At 43.6% G+C, this 15,883-nt stretch overlaps 1 protein-coding gene across 2 annotated transcripts in view; it reads left to right on the top strand.

Moving 5' to 3' along the window:
* Positions 1-7,107, top strand: part of KCNN2 (potassium calcium-activated channel subfamily N member 2) — a 92,695-nt gene extending 85,588 nt beyond the window's left edge. For both annotated transcript variants that reach the window (XM_079995437.1, XM_079995436.1), the window contains 2 exons: positions 5,437-5,506; positions 6,507-7,107. In XM_079995437.1, coding sequence (XP_079851563.1) covers positions 5,437-5,506; positions 6,507-6,794 — 358 coding nt within the window. In that variant the 3' untranslated portion in view covers positions 6,795-7,107. The remainder of the gene's footprint in view (positions 1-5,436; positions 5,507-6,506) is intronic.
* Positions 7,108-15,883: the final 8,776 nt, after the last annotated feature.

Below are 15,883 nucleotides of genomic sequence, written 5' to 3'. Positions count from 1 at the left end.
AGGAAAGATAAAATTTAAGCAACCAGCAGCAAAATAAAACCAACCTCGAGCTCTGAGCCACGCAGTGAAAACCAGGAAGTTAAAAAAAAAAGGCTGGGGATGAGGGAGAGGGGAAAACTTCGCAAATCCCCGCGTCTCAGCTGATCTGCTGGGAGGGAGCAGCTTGTTTTCAGGCAGGATAGATTCAAGCATTGTCTGGGTCCTAGTGCCCCTACCACTTTTTTGTGCTCCATTCTATTGCTGCTGGTGGCTGCTTATCACTCAGGCTACAAGGAGGAGCGCTTTTACACAGTTAATGGTGAATCCCCTGCAATCCAAGTCCTCCTCACTTGCTCAAATCTATTCTGCCTCAAAACAAGGAGCGGAAGGAAAAGGCTGCAAACTGTTAAATGGAAAAAAACCCAGGCACAGGGCAAGTACCTTAAGTATACCTTTAAAGCAACAGTGCTCTTTCCCTCCCTCCTCCCCGCTCAGCTCGCCAAAAAGCTCCTTCTCCACGCGTGCTCCTTGTCCCTTAAGTGCTTTTCCTTCCCTCCCCACTTAAAACATGGTTACAAAGCACGGACCCACATGGATCCTCAGGATTTTTGCATTGGGCTACCCCAAACTCACCATCAGATCACATGTCTGTGGCCACAGCATGAACCATAAAAATCATGCACCCACTGTTTCGTTCAGAATATTTTTTTCTTGTTTTCCTCCTCTAAAAACTATGTGCGTGTTATGGTCAGATGCGTGTTATAGAGCGAAAAATACGGTAAATGAAGTAATTCCCATAGTGGCTACCTTTCCTTGTTATGCAGAGTCAGGTTTCTGTTTTACTTCTGAATTTTCATTTGTCCTGCGTCATTTGACCTCCCAAGTCAAACAAAGGGGGTTAAATTGTATTCTAGCAAAATAGGGGAATGGAACCAGTCATATCCTGTTGGATGCTAACATTCAGAATGATAAGTTTGATTTTCTATTTCTAGCTGAACTGTGTAGTTCTCCTTTTTGATTCATGGTGATAGTCTTCATTCACATATTCATATGTTTTCCTTTAACTCCCCTTAGTGACCCCCTTTAAAGGTTAATTCTAGCCTACTCAACACTTGATGTTGGGAGGGAAGATGGAAATAAAATGTACCAATACTAAGTCTCTTAACTTTTGAGAATCCTGGTAATATTTCAGCTATCAATTCTTCCCACGTATGGATGGCATGTGGGAAGGGGGCTGAGGTATTTAGGTGCCACTGATATCCCTCCGGCCAGAATAACATGTGACGTTAAATGTTTAACATAAACAAGCAGCATTCTAGTGCACAGTGTTCAAAGGTCCGTCTGTCATTTCTCCCCTACTCTTGGCCACGCTCTGCCAGGAGAAACAAGCCACAAACCTTGACTCAACACACGTGTCTGAATTCAGAACATGTGTCGAGTCAAGGTTTGTGGCTCTAAACAAACCACAAGTAGTAGCCAAAGTTTGTTATTGGCTTACTGCTCATGGTTTGTTTGGGAGAAACAAACCACAAGCCTAGGTTTGGATAATATGACTAGCCAAGGCTCGACTTTTTATTCCCCCAAATATAGCACACCCAAGAGCAGGGGAGGAGTTAAGCAGGGACTTCTACCAGCATGCTGCTTGTTCGCATTAAGCCATAGTTAAAAATTAAGCATGGTTTAATGTGATGCGTGAACGCAGCTAATGTCTGCTTGTACCACAACATATGAAACGTCACTGCTTACTTTCAGAACATGGTGAAATGTGGTATAGAAACTGAGAGTATAACGCTGTCCTGCATTTGAGTTGTTAATTGCTGACCCAGAGAGTGCTATGGAGAAAATGTATGAACTACAAGCTCCATAACAGAGCACATTGCGCTCACATGAAGACCATCCCTTGTATTAATTTGTTTTAGTCAATTTTACAGTTTCTTTTCTTTTGTTTTGTCTTTTTATTTCAACAATGAAAATAGAGCTCGGAAGTAAGTTGTGTGAGCTGTTCCTTTCAAATTTGCAGAATTTACCACTGTCTGCATGCAACAAATGGATACTTTATTTGTGAATTTCAATAGTCTGGTTGCTACTGTGGAACTGCAATCCAAAGTCATGAATTTCTTCTGTGATAAGTGAAGTTCGGAAGGAAGGAATCAGAGTATCAATATTTCTTAATTTTCAGAGAAAGATCTGGCTAGTATCATTTTTAATCTGACTGTCGCAGCTAAGAAATGATCAGTTTATAAAAAGGTTTGCTCCACCTAAGTCACAACCAAGGCTGATAAACACATCTTGAAGATGCAAATCTCTCTTTATCAACATACATTTGCAAGAGAGGTAAATAATCAGCATAAAAATTATACCATTTATTTATCATATTTCTCCAAATGTTCATATAGGGAGGGAAAGGAGGATAGAAAGCTCAACCTAAAATGTCGCTAATTGGCTTTCCCTCTTCCAAAGATAACTGATGACCTAAAGTATACTTTCAAAAGTTTATACAGACAAATCTACACATCTGATGTATACAGACCAACAATCTTGTTTGATTTCTTTCAGCGTTGTCCCTTATAGACCCTGTTTGCACATAACAGTAAGCCAAGCCATGGCTAAGCATGAATGAGTGAACGTGTGTGTCCTTAGAGGAAAAATCACTGGTACTTCACCCCTCCCCACTCTTGCTGCTGCCATGCTAGCAAACATTATGCCATTGATTGGCTTAGCAGTACATCTAAAGCTAGGCTCAAGGTTTGCTTCCAAGACAAACTAGAAATACAGGGGCAAACTTTGGTAATATGGTGCCCTGAGGAAGGACAAGATTTGGCACCACCCAAAAAAAAATATTTATTAATTTCACAATAATTCCTTTCGGTACAGTTCCTTTTTTAAATCAATCTTCTCAGTAGGTACCTGTATAAATATAGGAATTATTATTATTATTATTCATCCCCATGGCTTGGCGACTTGTGCAGGGGAACCGCCCGCACTGTCCTAAATCCGACACTGACAAATGATAAGCCAAATCTAAACCTTGGCTACAAATCATAGTTTGTGTGATAGAGCAAAACCATGAGCCCAGAATTGGGCATAATGCTAAGCCAAATCATGGCTTTGCTCTGGGTAGTGGAACAGCAACAGGACAGCTCATTTACACTTAGCCATGGTTTGACTAAAAGAAATGGGTCACAGTATCACTTAATAATTTTATGTGTTTCTGGACATACATTATTCCTCCTCTTGAAAATGTGAGCTTGAGTGCCCCTCATACCTCCCACAACAATGCTGAATTTGTGTGACTGCAGCTGTAAGCCCATTCATTCTCATTCACCCCATCAAATTGAATGCACGGTGCTGAAGGGGTGGGCTTTAAGAGGGAATCCTGAAACAACTGGATTCTGGGATTGTGAAGAAACCAGCTTTAGCTTTTTAAAATAAAGGTAAAGGGACCCCTGACCATTAGGTCCAGTCGTGACCGACTCTGGGGTTGCGGCACTCATCTCGCTTTATTGGCCGAGGGAGCCAGCGTACAGCTTCCAGGTCATGTGGCCAGCATGACTAAGCTGCTTCTGGCGAACCAGAGCAGAGCATGGAAACGCCGTTTACCTTCCCGCCAAAACGGTACCTATTCATCTACTTGCACTTTGACGTGCTTTCGAACTGCTAAGTTGGCAGGAGCAGGGACCGAGCAACGGGAGCTCACCCTGTCGCGGGGATTCGAACCGCCGACCTTCTGATTGGCAAGTCCTAGGCTCTGTGATTTAACCCACAGCGCCACCTGCGTCTCACAGTTTCTTTTATCTTTTAAAATAAACTGTGAGAATAAATTCACGAGTTATCAGTTACGAATAAGACAATGCAATGGCGCTGATACAACACAAAAAATTAAATAAATAAACGGATTCCAATTATTAATGAGGTTTAGGACAATGACCTGGAAAGAGGAAGCACATGAGATTAATGCCTAAGTTCAGGGTAGCTTCATTTCTCGAATGAGATCATGGGCGTGTTGTGAACTGAATAACGTTCTCACAAACTTACTTGACCACACAACATCCTGCTGGCTTGGACACACAAAGTCCTTCATTGCCTTTGTAACTTGATGATGATAGACTGTCTTTATAAAGGAGACAAGCCTACATCCTGGCAGGGCAGTATCCATGTCCAAAATACACAGAGAGCAACCCCAGCCTGTAACGCCTCTACATTTAGTTCAGCAAAACAGATTTAACTGTACAAAAGAAAAAGCATGAAGAGCTGCCTCCTCCCTTGAAATGAATGGGAAAGCTATTATGGAGCTCTTGGTGTGGGTGTGTGCTTTGGTATAAATAGAGAATTTTGCACTGGACTGTTTTATTCCTTGAAGCACATAAGCCTTAAGAAAAGAAGAAGAGGAAGGAAGCCACTTACACCAATATAGCCAATTCACAATTTGCATCAAGACTTTACATGGATAGTACTACAGATTTAAAACTTTTCTGTTCTCATATATTTGGAGAGGGGGGGAAAGATTAATAGTCTTTGTCAAACTCACTGGCCATATACCCTTAAACCAACACACATTTTCATACTACGGTTCAGAATAATACATCTTGTTTTTCTCTTTCTTACCCTGCTCAGCTGATTAACATGAATGGAATTACTTGGGCACCAAGGGGAAAACTATACCCATGAGGCTCTTTTATACAGATACAATACTTCATAGTGTTCTGGTTTAATCACAGACATAAACTGGCCAACCAAACCTACTAGGAAAATTGCTATGCACATATGTACAAAAGTATTCCAAGTCAGAGACATTGAGGACTGTGAAAGTAATAAATTAACAAGGAAAACTGTTATGCACATTGAAAACAATTAAAAGTATTCCAGGTCAGCGACACTGAGGACTGTGAAACTAATATATTAACAATGATGCTCTTTATTTAGCTGCTGGTCAGATAAAAGCTTTTAAAAATTAACAAGGAACTCACTTATCACTGTATTTTCATCAGGTTCAAACACCTCCTAACCAAATCCATTTCAGACTGAAGAGGGCTTATACCTGTATCTAATCATGTAGGCATATGGAAGAGGCCGAATGATTACTCAGGCAATAATAAGGAGATTGAAATGTCGTTCATTACTTCCTATGCCTACTTGCCAGGATACTGGAGCTTTAAGGAATGTTTTGGCTTTCTTTCATACACTATGAATAAATCCTTACCTCCCACTTTGAATTCAGCGTTAACCATGGCAATTAGTAGTCTCGGGGACATCACATTTTCTTGCTCTCTTCTTTCTTTTTTGCGGTGTTAAGGAAGCATGCTTTTTTTCATTGTACCAGACACATAACCAGTTATGACTGTACACAAAGTATTCAAGACATTGTCCATGCAGTTATCTGTTTAGATGCATGCTGTATTCAAGTTTGAGGAGCTGGCAAAAAAATCTGTTATCTGACTTGGATTTTCAATCTTTTAGATTAAGAAGTGTTAAAATGGAACAGAGGAAATTGAACGATCAGGCAAACACTTTGGTGGACTTGGCAAAGGTCAGTGTAACAACACCGGCTTTTGCTTTTGAATACTGTACTGGCATTTTGCTTTTTGTATACTGACATTCATTATTTTGCTAAGGTTTAAGGTAAAAAGCCAACTCAAGCTCTATAAGCCTATTCCAGTGAACTCCCTTCTGTTATCATAGGGGACAAGTCAACATTCACAAATGGTTTAGCTTCTTTGAGGAAAGCAAAAGCTCAGTCTAGCTGTGGGAAACTACTCACACGACCTAGGACAGGAGATGCTCTTTGAGCAGGTGACAAGGAACAGAAGAGAATGTACAAATAAATGGGACTAGATTTTATAAGTGACCTTTGAATGCTGCCTTCCTTGTTCCCATCCAAATTGCCAAAATGGAGTGGAGTCTCAGGGCCACTTTACACATTAAAGTTGTATGGTTTGCAACTAAAATGCTCTGCCTATGCACTGGAAAGGCTAAGCACATTTTCAGCCACATATCTCCTGATTTAAGCATCTCAGGGACCTGGGATACGCCTCAGCTCAACACTGGATTTACACACAGTGCGTGAAGCACATTTGCCACTACATAATGTGTGCAGTGCTCCTTAGAAAAAGATGAAACTCTCTTTACTGTAAATGTTGAGGGAAATTGAAAGCATAACTGGTCTAACAGAACCCATTTGTGGATAGAGAAGCTTTTCAGCTTCTGCTACAAAGAGTATTTGTTGAACTGAGTCACATTTCTGCATCTCCGGATTTCTGAAGGGTTTTCCAACCCACCTCATTGTTTGCTTGAAATCTCAAAAGTGCGCCACTAAGGAATCACAAGCTCCAGCTGAATTGCACCTGTGCAGTAAAGCTTGGAATAAAAACACTTTCTGAAGCTGTTTTGTGCTAGTTGTTTGTGAAGCTGCTGGTTTATGAAGTCACAGTTTGTGTTGCTATTTTCCTGTTTCTAAGCAATGAGTGTTTGAATTGCTGCGGAACAACCTTGCTTGCTCGAACGCGTCTCCCTTTCCCTTTTTCTTTCAGACTCAAAACATCATGTATGATATGATTTCTGACTTAAACGAAAGAAGCGAAGACTTTGAGAAGAGGATTGTTACTTTGGAAACAAAATTGGAAACATTAATTGGTAGCATTCAAGCCCTCCCTGGACTGATTAGCCAAACAATCAGCCAACAACAAAGGGATTTCCTTGAAGCTCAGATACAAAACTATGATAAGCATGTGACCTACAGTGCAGAACGATCGAGGTCCTTGTCTCGGAGAAGGAGGTCGTCCTCCACAGCACCACCCACTTCATCAGAGAGTAGCTAGAAGAGAATAATATAACCACAAAATAAAGACTTTTTGCCATCATATGGTCAATATTTTAGCTTTTATTGTAAAGCCTTATGGTTCTAATCAGTGTTATCTGGGTTCTGATGTCAGAATTCTGGAAACCTGAACACAAAGTTTTAGGCCAAAATGAGTGAAAACTCTCTCTTTTTTCCTTTCAGATGCACAGTGAATGCACCTATTATTGCTATATAGATTGTTCCTCCTGTAATTTCACTAACTTTTTATTCATGCACTTCCAACAAACTTTACTACTACAATATACAATATAATAAAAGGGTTAATTTCTGCACATAGTTGCTTGATCACTTTGATGTTAACATTCCTAACTCTTAATACTTTTTTTATCCCAATGCTGAAAATGCTTCAGTTGTTAGAAAACTGAGCTCATTTTGTATTGTCGTTCCAATAAGATCTAATTTCACATGCTATCTATGCAGCAAAAAGGGGGGAAAGTGTATGACATGTTAATTTAACAGAGTGTGTTGAAGTTTAATTTTCCTTGATTGTAATCCTGTGCTAGTTTACATGCCGGTTAATCTAATTAACCAAGCAGGGTCACATGTCCGTGATTGGTGCAGGATTCCAGACTGTTTGCACACACCCTAGAACACTTATACCAAATCTGCATGTCCATTTTTCATTATGCCAGCTCAAGAACTGGCCAAGTCACTTGTTAAAGTAGTGGCTTTGAAGCGCGTCGGTGAGAACAGCTGTCCAATGCCCACCCACCCCATTCCAAAATCCCATAGGATTGCATGCTATATTCTCTTCTAGATTATATATGACAAATAGCTGTTTACTAAAAACTGGGGAAAGGGCTGTTAATATACTACTCCAAACCATTTAAGAAGTCTTCAAATGTGTTTAAATGAAAGCGGGTGGGGTTAGCATATATATATATATATGTGTGTGTGTGTGTGTGTGTGTGTGTGTATGTCAGAGCTGCCCAAGGTCCCAGCTCACAAAGGACCAACGCCAGTTCTTGCTATATACAAAAGTCTTTATTAAGGTTCAGTTTCCATTTCAAAGCCGCGGCGTGCAGCTCTACGTCTCAACCCTAGACCGCTGAAGCTCCATCTGAATCTCCTCCCCCTCGACACCAGTTCAAGACCCTAGCCTTGCTCCACCTCCTCCTTTGCTCCTTTAGGACCTGGCTCCCAATCCGACCTCCCTGCTGTCCCGCGCTCCTGTACATTTGAACTTGGTGCGCGCGCCCAGCCGGCAACCTTCCTCCTGACCGTTACACTGCTCCTGTCACTGCTTCCCCCTTCGGGGGGGTTAGCTGGGTCTGACTTCCCCTCCGTTCCCTCACTCAGCGATAGAGGCGTGGTCAGCCCTGCCTCATCTTCTCTCCCCACTGGAGTGGAGGCCGGCCCTGACACATGGGACTCTTCCCCCCCCCCGCTACGCCCTGGTGAGGAAGCTGGTCCCGATCTCCAGCTGCTGCTTTGGGAGTCGCCGCTGGCCCCTTGCTTCTGGTGCGTCCTTCCCGGGACCCCCCTTGCCCTGGCCATCGGTGCCCCCTTCTGGGAATCTTCCGAATCGCTGGAGAAGCTCGTGGAATCTCTCGGCCCACTGTCATACTCCCCTACGCTGCCCTCGGATTGTTCCCCTTCGCTCTCCGCTTCCTCTCTCCCCTGTGCCTCTGCTCCTGAACCCCTGACAATATATATATATATATTCATGTAAGAGAAAGTCTCCATTGACCAAAATGTATTGGCATCTCAAAATATTGTGTGTCTCTTGTGTGTCAGTGGGATCCTCTGTAAATCCTCCCATTTAGCAAAAGTTATCCAAATCTGTTCACAGTGTTCCATTCAGGCAAACAGGGTGATGAATTTGAACACCTCTATTTCTTAGAAATGCCTGCTGTCTTTAGTCATGTAATGATTTAATGAAAGACAAATCCCTGCCTCCCAAGCAAGTGTTTCTAGTTTTGTCTGGCCCCAGTAATGACCATATTTGGGACTAGCCTGCAGCATTACAAGCGAGTCCTAAAAATGGATGCACCTGAACGTGCATAGACAATAGCATGTCTCTCTTAGGACATTTTTCTTGATAAAAAGGAATGCAAATAATGAAATACTGGATTGACCTGGAGCAAATTACCATGTGTCCAACTGTGCAGCTCTAGAAAGACCCAAATGCAGTAAAACAATTTATTGCATTTGGCCATTTTCCTCACCTGAGTATTTGGCCAAGCACACACATACAAGCAGCTTATCAAACACAGAACATAAAATGCAGCAAGGGGGAAAAACACAATTAATAAAAAAATAATCATTTATAAAAGTACTTTCTGGCTGTGGTGCGTGCATTTCCAGATGAGAAACTGAATGCCCTTTTCAGTCATTTTTGGGTATGTTATTAAACTGAATTTTCATTACCTCTTTTTGGAGGTCTCTTCTATATAGCTAAGGCCTTTTCATTGTATAGAGAAACCCTATGTTAAGGTGGCAAACATTTCATTGCTGCTTGAAACTACACAGATAACAAGCACAGGTTATCTTACTGCATGTCTTGTAAAGGATGCTAGCCATTTCCTCTTCCCCAAGGTGAGGCCTTATTTGCATTAGGGGAGGGAGAGGTGATAGCATGCAGAGGTGGGCAGGATATTAGTGGACAGAATTGAAATGAGGGCCATGCTTCAGGTGAGCTATGCCCACATCAATTCTGGTAACTAACCTGGGCAAAAGTAGTCAACGTCACTGGGTACTGCTGCATGGAACACTCACTCCAGCCCTAGTCAAAGCATCATGCAATCATCTTTTGAGGTCTGCTTGATAAAATATTCCAAGTCTCATTTTCATCTGTAAGTTCATGCCGCGTAAGCCCAGAGTGGATCACAAAGTGAAGTATAAATCTACATCAATGAGTGAAGTAAGTATTTCTAGCACTATTGCACTGCAGTTAGTGGGTTACCATTTACATGTGCATGCATTGTGTGTTTGCGGTCAGAAACAAATCAGACCATTGCTGAAACCCAATGGAATGGGACTCAATTGGAATGTAGAAATGGAGGGGTACAACCTGCTCAAAACAAATAGATCAAACAGTAAGGGAGGAAGAGTAGCATCATATGTAAAGGATATGTACACTTGTGAAGAGATCCAAAACTTGGAGAATGGAAGGTAGATTCAGAGCACATTGGTAAAAATTGTAGGAGAGCAAAACAGCAGTAACCTTACTGGGAGTGCCTGCTATAGACCTCCAAGCCAAACTAAAGGCTTGGTTGATTATTTCCTAGAGCAGATTACCAAGCATTCAATAAGGAGAGATGTAGTAGCCATGGGAGACTTCAACTATTCTGATATCTGTTGGAATTCAAACTCTGCCAAGAATGTAAAGTCCAACAGATTCCTCAATTGCCTCGCTGACAATTTCATTTCACAAAAGGTGGAAGAAGCAACAGGAGGGTAGGACTCAAACCAATGGATTGAATTTACAAGAAGGAAGATTCCAACTAGACGTCAGGAAGAACTTTCTGACAGTAAGAGCTGTTTGACAGTGGAACAGACTCCCTCAGAAGGTTGTGGACTCCTTCACTTTTAATGCAGAAGTTGAATGGTCATCTGTCATGGATGCTTTAGCTGAGATTCCTGTATTGCAGGGGGTTGGGCTAGATGACCCTTGAGATCCCTTCCAACTCTACAGTTCTATGATTCTATGTTTCTATGACCAGATTCAGCCTGATTCTCCCTTTCCCAAGCAGTTGATGGGCAGGTTTTCAATTGTTAAACAGGATTCAGTAAATGAATCTCCAGCAGGTGAGTAAGAAAGGAGTGCCATGGCCTGAGTGCGCACTAACGCATGCCCAGCCATAGTTAAACACAAATGTTTACTCCTGAACATCTATGGGTCATAACAGGATCCAGGTGACAACCTCCATGCAAATGTTGGGTGGTGCTCAAACAGAAGCTGGTTGCAGGGCGCATTCTAGATTTGATCCAGTGCTCCAAATTACTGTGAGGCTATCTAACCTAAAGCTTCCAGATTGGATCTTTCCCTTTTATCATCCATCATAAATAAAGCACCAAATAGATAGATATCTGTTAATATTTTTATAATGTGCTGTAATAAGGGCTTGCCCATACTGCTTGTCCTGTGCCTTGAAAGCATGGGTCCAAGTGGTTTTTCATTTGTTCCACCACTTTCCCCAGGAAAACCTGCTGTTTACCACTGAGTTGGAACAAACGACAATCTGCAGCAAAAAAAAAAGGGGAAAAAAAGACATTTGTTGTGATTCAGTGGTAAACAGCAGGGGGAAGAGGCAGGAATAGCAGAAATGTGGCCAAACCCAAAGTCTGTCCTTACTCTTCCTTGCAATGAGAACCTAAACTGAATTATGTTTGCTGATGGAAATATGCCCGTCTTGATTTCTGGACTAACCTTTCTTCCTTTTACTCCAACAGGATCTGGAAACATGTAAGTATATTACACTTTTACTTTTACTGCTTGTATAGCATGGCTTAAACTGGACGATGACAGGTAACCTTTTGTCCCAACAATTAATTGGGTGACTTTTCTCTTTCCACTCACTACTTGAAAAACTTTCCTCTTTCTCCAGAAATAAGCTCTTGGCTGCATCAATTTCCTGTGATTGCTTGTGCTTCTTTGACATCAGAAATCTCAGGTGTTTCTGCACTTCAGATACCTGACCTACATTAAGTTGCTCATTGGAGTGGGTGCTGCAAAATGTCATAATGGCCACTAGCTTAGGTGGTTTAAAGGGGAGTTCTGCAAATTCCTGGAAGGGGTGTGTGTCTGCCAATGGCTAGTAGTCATGACAGGAAGTGATGATTGTCCATTGTGGAAAAAGTAACCCATCTACTGTCTATATGAAAGTAAATGAATTCATGTCACCAAATGCGGATGATGTGTTAATTCTGAATGACAGGTGCATGCAATCAAGGCACTATGAAACCCTGTAATTCTGTGATTCCACCATGTAAGCATGTGGATTGGGACGCAGGTGGCGCTGTGGGTTAAAGCCTCAGCGCCTAGGGCTTGCCGATCGAAAGGTCGGCGGTTCGAATCCCTGCGGCGGGGTGCGCTCCCGCTGCTCGGTCCCAGCGCCTGCCAACCTAGCAGTTCGAAAGCACCTCCGGGTGCAAGTAGATAAATAGGGACCGCTTACCAGCGGGAAGGTAAACGGCGTTTCCGTGTGCGGCTCTGGCTCGCCAGAGCAGCGATGTCACGCTGGCCACGTGACCCGGAAGTGTCTCCGGACAGCGCTGGCCCCTGGCCTCTTAAGTGAGATGGGCGCACAACCCCAGAGTCTGGCAAGACTGGCCCGTACGGGCAGGGGTACCTTTACCTTTACCTTTAAGCATGTGGATTACTATCTAGCTCAGAATTAGTATCCTGAGAAATGCAGAATTCTCATTTCCAAAAAAGCAAAATTCTATCCCTTAATGGTAAACAAATAGGCTTCAAATGTCTTGCAAAGCTTGATGAAATGTTGCAAGCTACAGAGGTGGTACAATTAAATAAATGTGCTTAGTTAGCATAATTCCTTAAAGTCTCAGAATTCAGCTTTTCATGGTACAGAATCTGCATTGCTGTGTTGGAGAATGCCCCTTCTGATCTTCAGGAGGAGGGGGGGTTGTGGGATCACGACCCTGCCCACACTCGCTCTCGCGAGGCTGGCGTCAGCCTCGCGGGAGACAGGGATTCACCCAATTAGCATACCCTGTGGCGCCAACCAATCGGCTGGCGGCAGGGGCGAGCCTTCGTAGGGCCACTTAAGGTCAGGGCGGACCCTGGCTCGCCCCCTTTCTTCCCTGGAGACGACGCGGTTTCCCACCCACCCGCCCTTTAGGTTTTGCCACTGACCTTGCTATGGGCTTCGGCTGGTCGCCGCAAGGGGCCTGGTAGGAGTTTTTCCATTTGGCTAATTGGCTGGTTTTGTGAGCCACTTGGTTTTTTCGCCTACCTCGTAGCAAATCGTCACAACTCCCTCGGTTTTGGCGGTAGGCATTGGCCGGGGTATTATCATGCAGATGAGGTTGGGGGGGAGGAACGCCATCACCTCCCCCAATGCTTGAAGGGTAGTTCGTTAAAGGACTCCGAGGGGCGACGCCTCGTCCGAAACCTACGGAGGCTAGGGCCTAAAGCGCGCCCCCGAGCGGTAACCCCTCGGGGAGCGCCTAGGGATATGCATCTCGGGTGGCTCCCCCTGTTGGTGTTTAACCCTTCCCGGTCAGACCGGATAGTCGGTTAGGGCCAATGCCTAAAGCCAATACCCTTCTTTCCTGTAATCAATAAAGTTGTGGCCATTTTCGCCCATTAACCTAAAACTCTGTATCCGTTGTCTTCATTTATTCCACCTGTGGGGGGGAGGGAATAGCCACACAATTGTCACTATTCGTCCCCCACCCCAGCTTTCAGATTTTAAATGCCAGCACATTTGCATTGGTTGGATTTTAAACAACCTCTTTGAATAGCTAGGCTTAAGGTTGAGCTTCTGGGAATGGCGAGGGTTCATGAATGACCAGCACCTGATAGCCACACTTAGTACTTCTGCACAGGATGTCTAAGGTGAAGCCAGGGAATATTGAAACATCCAGAATGGGCTGCCATGTTCTCTTGGCACCTTAACATTTAAGGGCCTGACAGCAGGCATGCTTTTCAGTCATTCTTCATTGGCGCAGTTAAAGGACAGAGTTTTATAAAGCATTCAAGAATCATTTAAGCAGCCATATGTCATGCTCTGCTAGATCAATCTGCAGCATATGTAGCGTTTCCCTCTTTCTCCCCAAATTCATTTGACTATTTTCCTAACCACTGTCATTTGTGCCTGTCTTCCCTACACCTAGATGACAATTTCTCTACTGTGTTTTTTTTTCCTTTTGTCGTTCTCCATCAATCAGTGAGAAAACAAACTGCACTTTAAAATTATAAAAGGAGAGAAGGTTTTTTACATGAAATTTTCAGGGTGGAGTGCAGGGTTTTTTGTTGTACCTACTTTATTTTTTACCATTGTTTCTGTTTCTATATATATATATATATATATATATATATATATATATATATATATTAAAGGATCATTAACAAGGGTGCAAAGGGTTTGTGCGTGGACAGGCAGAGTCCCCCCAAACCCTGGGCGGCCCCCGTGTGGAATAACGACTCAAGACAACATGCTATGGGATTAAAATTGGCCACAACTTTATTATGTTTCAGATGTGGATAGACTTTGGCTCAGGCATTGGACGTTTATCCCTCCCAGTCCCCCACCAGGGATCTGGGGAACATCAGGGTTATCCAGAGTGTGTGGGGGTGTGTGGGCTGGCTCTGGAGAACATATGTTCAAGCAGAGAGAGCCCACCCCCGTTACGCCGCCATCACAGGGGAGAACAATGACAACTGCTCGGCGTACAGCCAAAGCCTCCCCTCAAAACAACCCCTTTAACGGGGATCCCTGGTATCGCCGCCGCAAAGAGAAGGGGGACATGAGTCACCGCTACATGACCACCCCCAATTTAGAGAAGATAGACTAAAGGATTCCACCCAAGGCCTGATACCGCCAAAGTTGTGACGTTTTGCTACGGGAAAGGCAAACCTGCCAATGCAGAAGAATTCCTTTCTGGCCCTTCAACAGCGACCTTGATGTAGCAGCGTCCGCGTACCTGTGGAGAAAAGGTTAACCTGCAAAAGAAGTCTTAACTGAGGGTGGGTAGGGTGGGAGAAGCTCTGGAGCCAACTGACGATTCCCAGGTAAGATCCTCCCCCTATTGTGTGGGCAGGGTGGTCCCTCCCCCTACCTGGCCTGATCACCTTGGCAACGCCTCCCCAGGTGGGATTGGGCAACTGGCTGAAGTAGGCGGAGACCTCCAGGTATCCCACCTGGGGAAGGCGAAGCCAAGCCTGTGTTAATGGTGCCGCATAGGGTCCAGGGGGCTGCATGCGAGCAGGCAAAGGGCGCCCCCCATTTAATGTGGGGAGCAGTCATTGTGAGTGGCCTCTCTTCCATCCTTCAAAGCATCTGTCCAGGAACCTATAGCCTCCCTGTGTATTCTCACGTCCTGAAAACCTGTGAAGCTGCTATTTGCATTGCTAGTGGGCACTGGCAGTGACTCCCTCACTTCAGATACCTGTCCTGCATTAAAGTGCTCATTTCAACAGCTGCCACAAGATGTCATACTGATGGCCTCTGGATTAGACAATTTTAAGGGGGCGTTATACAAATTCCTGGAAGGCGCATGTATCTTGTCAATGGCTATTAGCTTTGGAGGAGCAATTTTCATTTGCAGCGCAGAAAAAGAAGGAGGAAGAATTAAACTCTCCCTCTCCACCTGCTGCGTTCCTAATAATTATCAAATCCAGTGACTGCTATTTGCATTTTTTGAAATGAGCACATTAAATGCAAGGGCATGTTTAATGCCACATCTATATTGGCCCTTAATCTATGCTAATATTTAATTTGGGAGGCTCAAGGATCCTGTTGTGGAAATGAATCATGCATACTCACTGAGTAGTGGGGGGGGGGGGGAGAATCGCAAAGAGCTTTTACCTGGTAAACACATTTGCTTTGTTTAGCCTTTTATCAAGAGGAAGAAAACTGCAAAGCAAGTTTCCTTTTTTTTAAAAAAAAGAAGAAGCAGGGAACAGCTTGTTTCCATGACATTTATACAATAAGCTATATCTAAATGACAAGCAGATTGGTGGAAAAACAATGTTTTACTGCCCTTTTCTCCTTTGATCCTTGATGTCTTAAGTAAATGAAAAGGCACAGGTTTATAGGCAAAGATCAACCGTTACGAATTGACAAGCTGCACAGAATCCTGAAAGTATGAGAATCAAAGATGTGTATCGGTGTCCAAAGTAACATTAGATCTGGACCTTCAAAGGTAAGGGATGGCTGGGGAAAGTAGTCAGTTGGTAAGGGCAAGAGTTTTCTCATTTCTGACTCTGTTGCACTAGCCTCACACAGGGGTCCTGCATAGAGTCTTGGCCTGCAGTCAGAGAAAGTGGAACACCCTCCCAGCACGTGGAAATAGACAAGACGATCCACAGTGGGAAAGGTCAGAGAGGAAGGGGACACTGCCGATACCTGACCTAACCCG

Source organism: Podarcis cretensis (genome assembly GCF_951804945.1).
Source record: "Podarcis cretensis genome assembly, chromosome: 11".
NCBI lineage: Eukaryota > Metazoa > Chordata > Lepidosauria > Squamata > Lacertidae > Podarcis > Podarcis cretensis.
The sequence above is the reverse complement of the archived record's forward strand: the minus strand, read 5'-3'. Positions and strand labels throughout refer to the sequence as shown.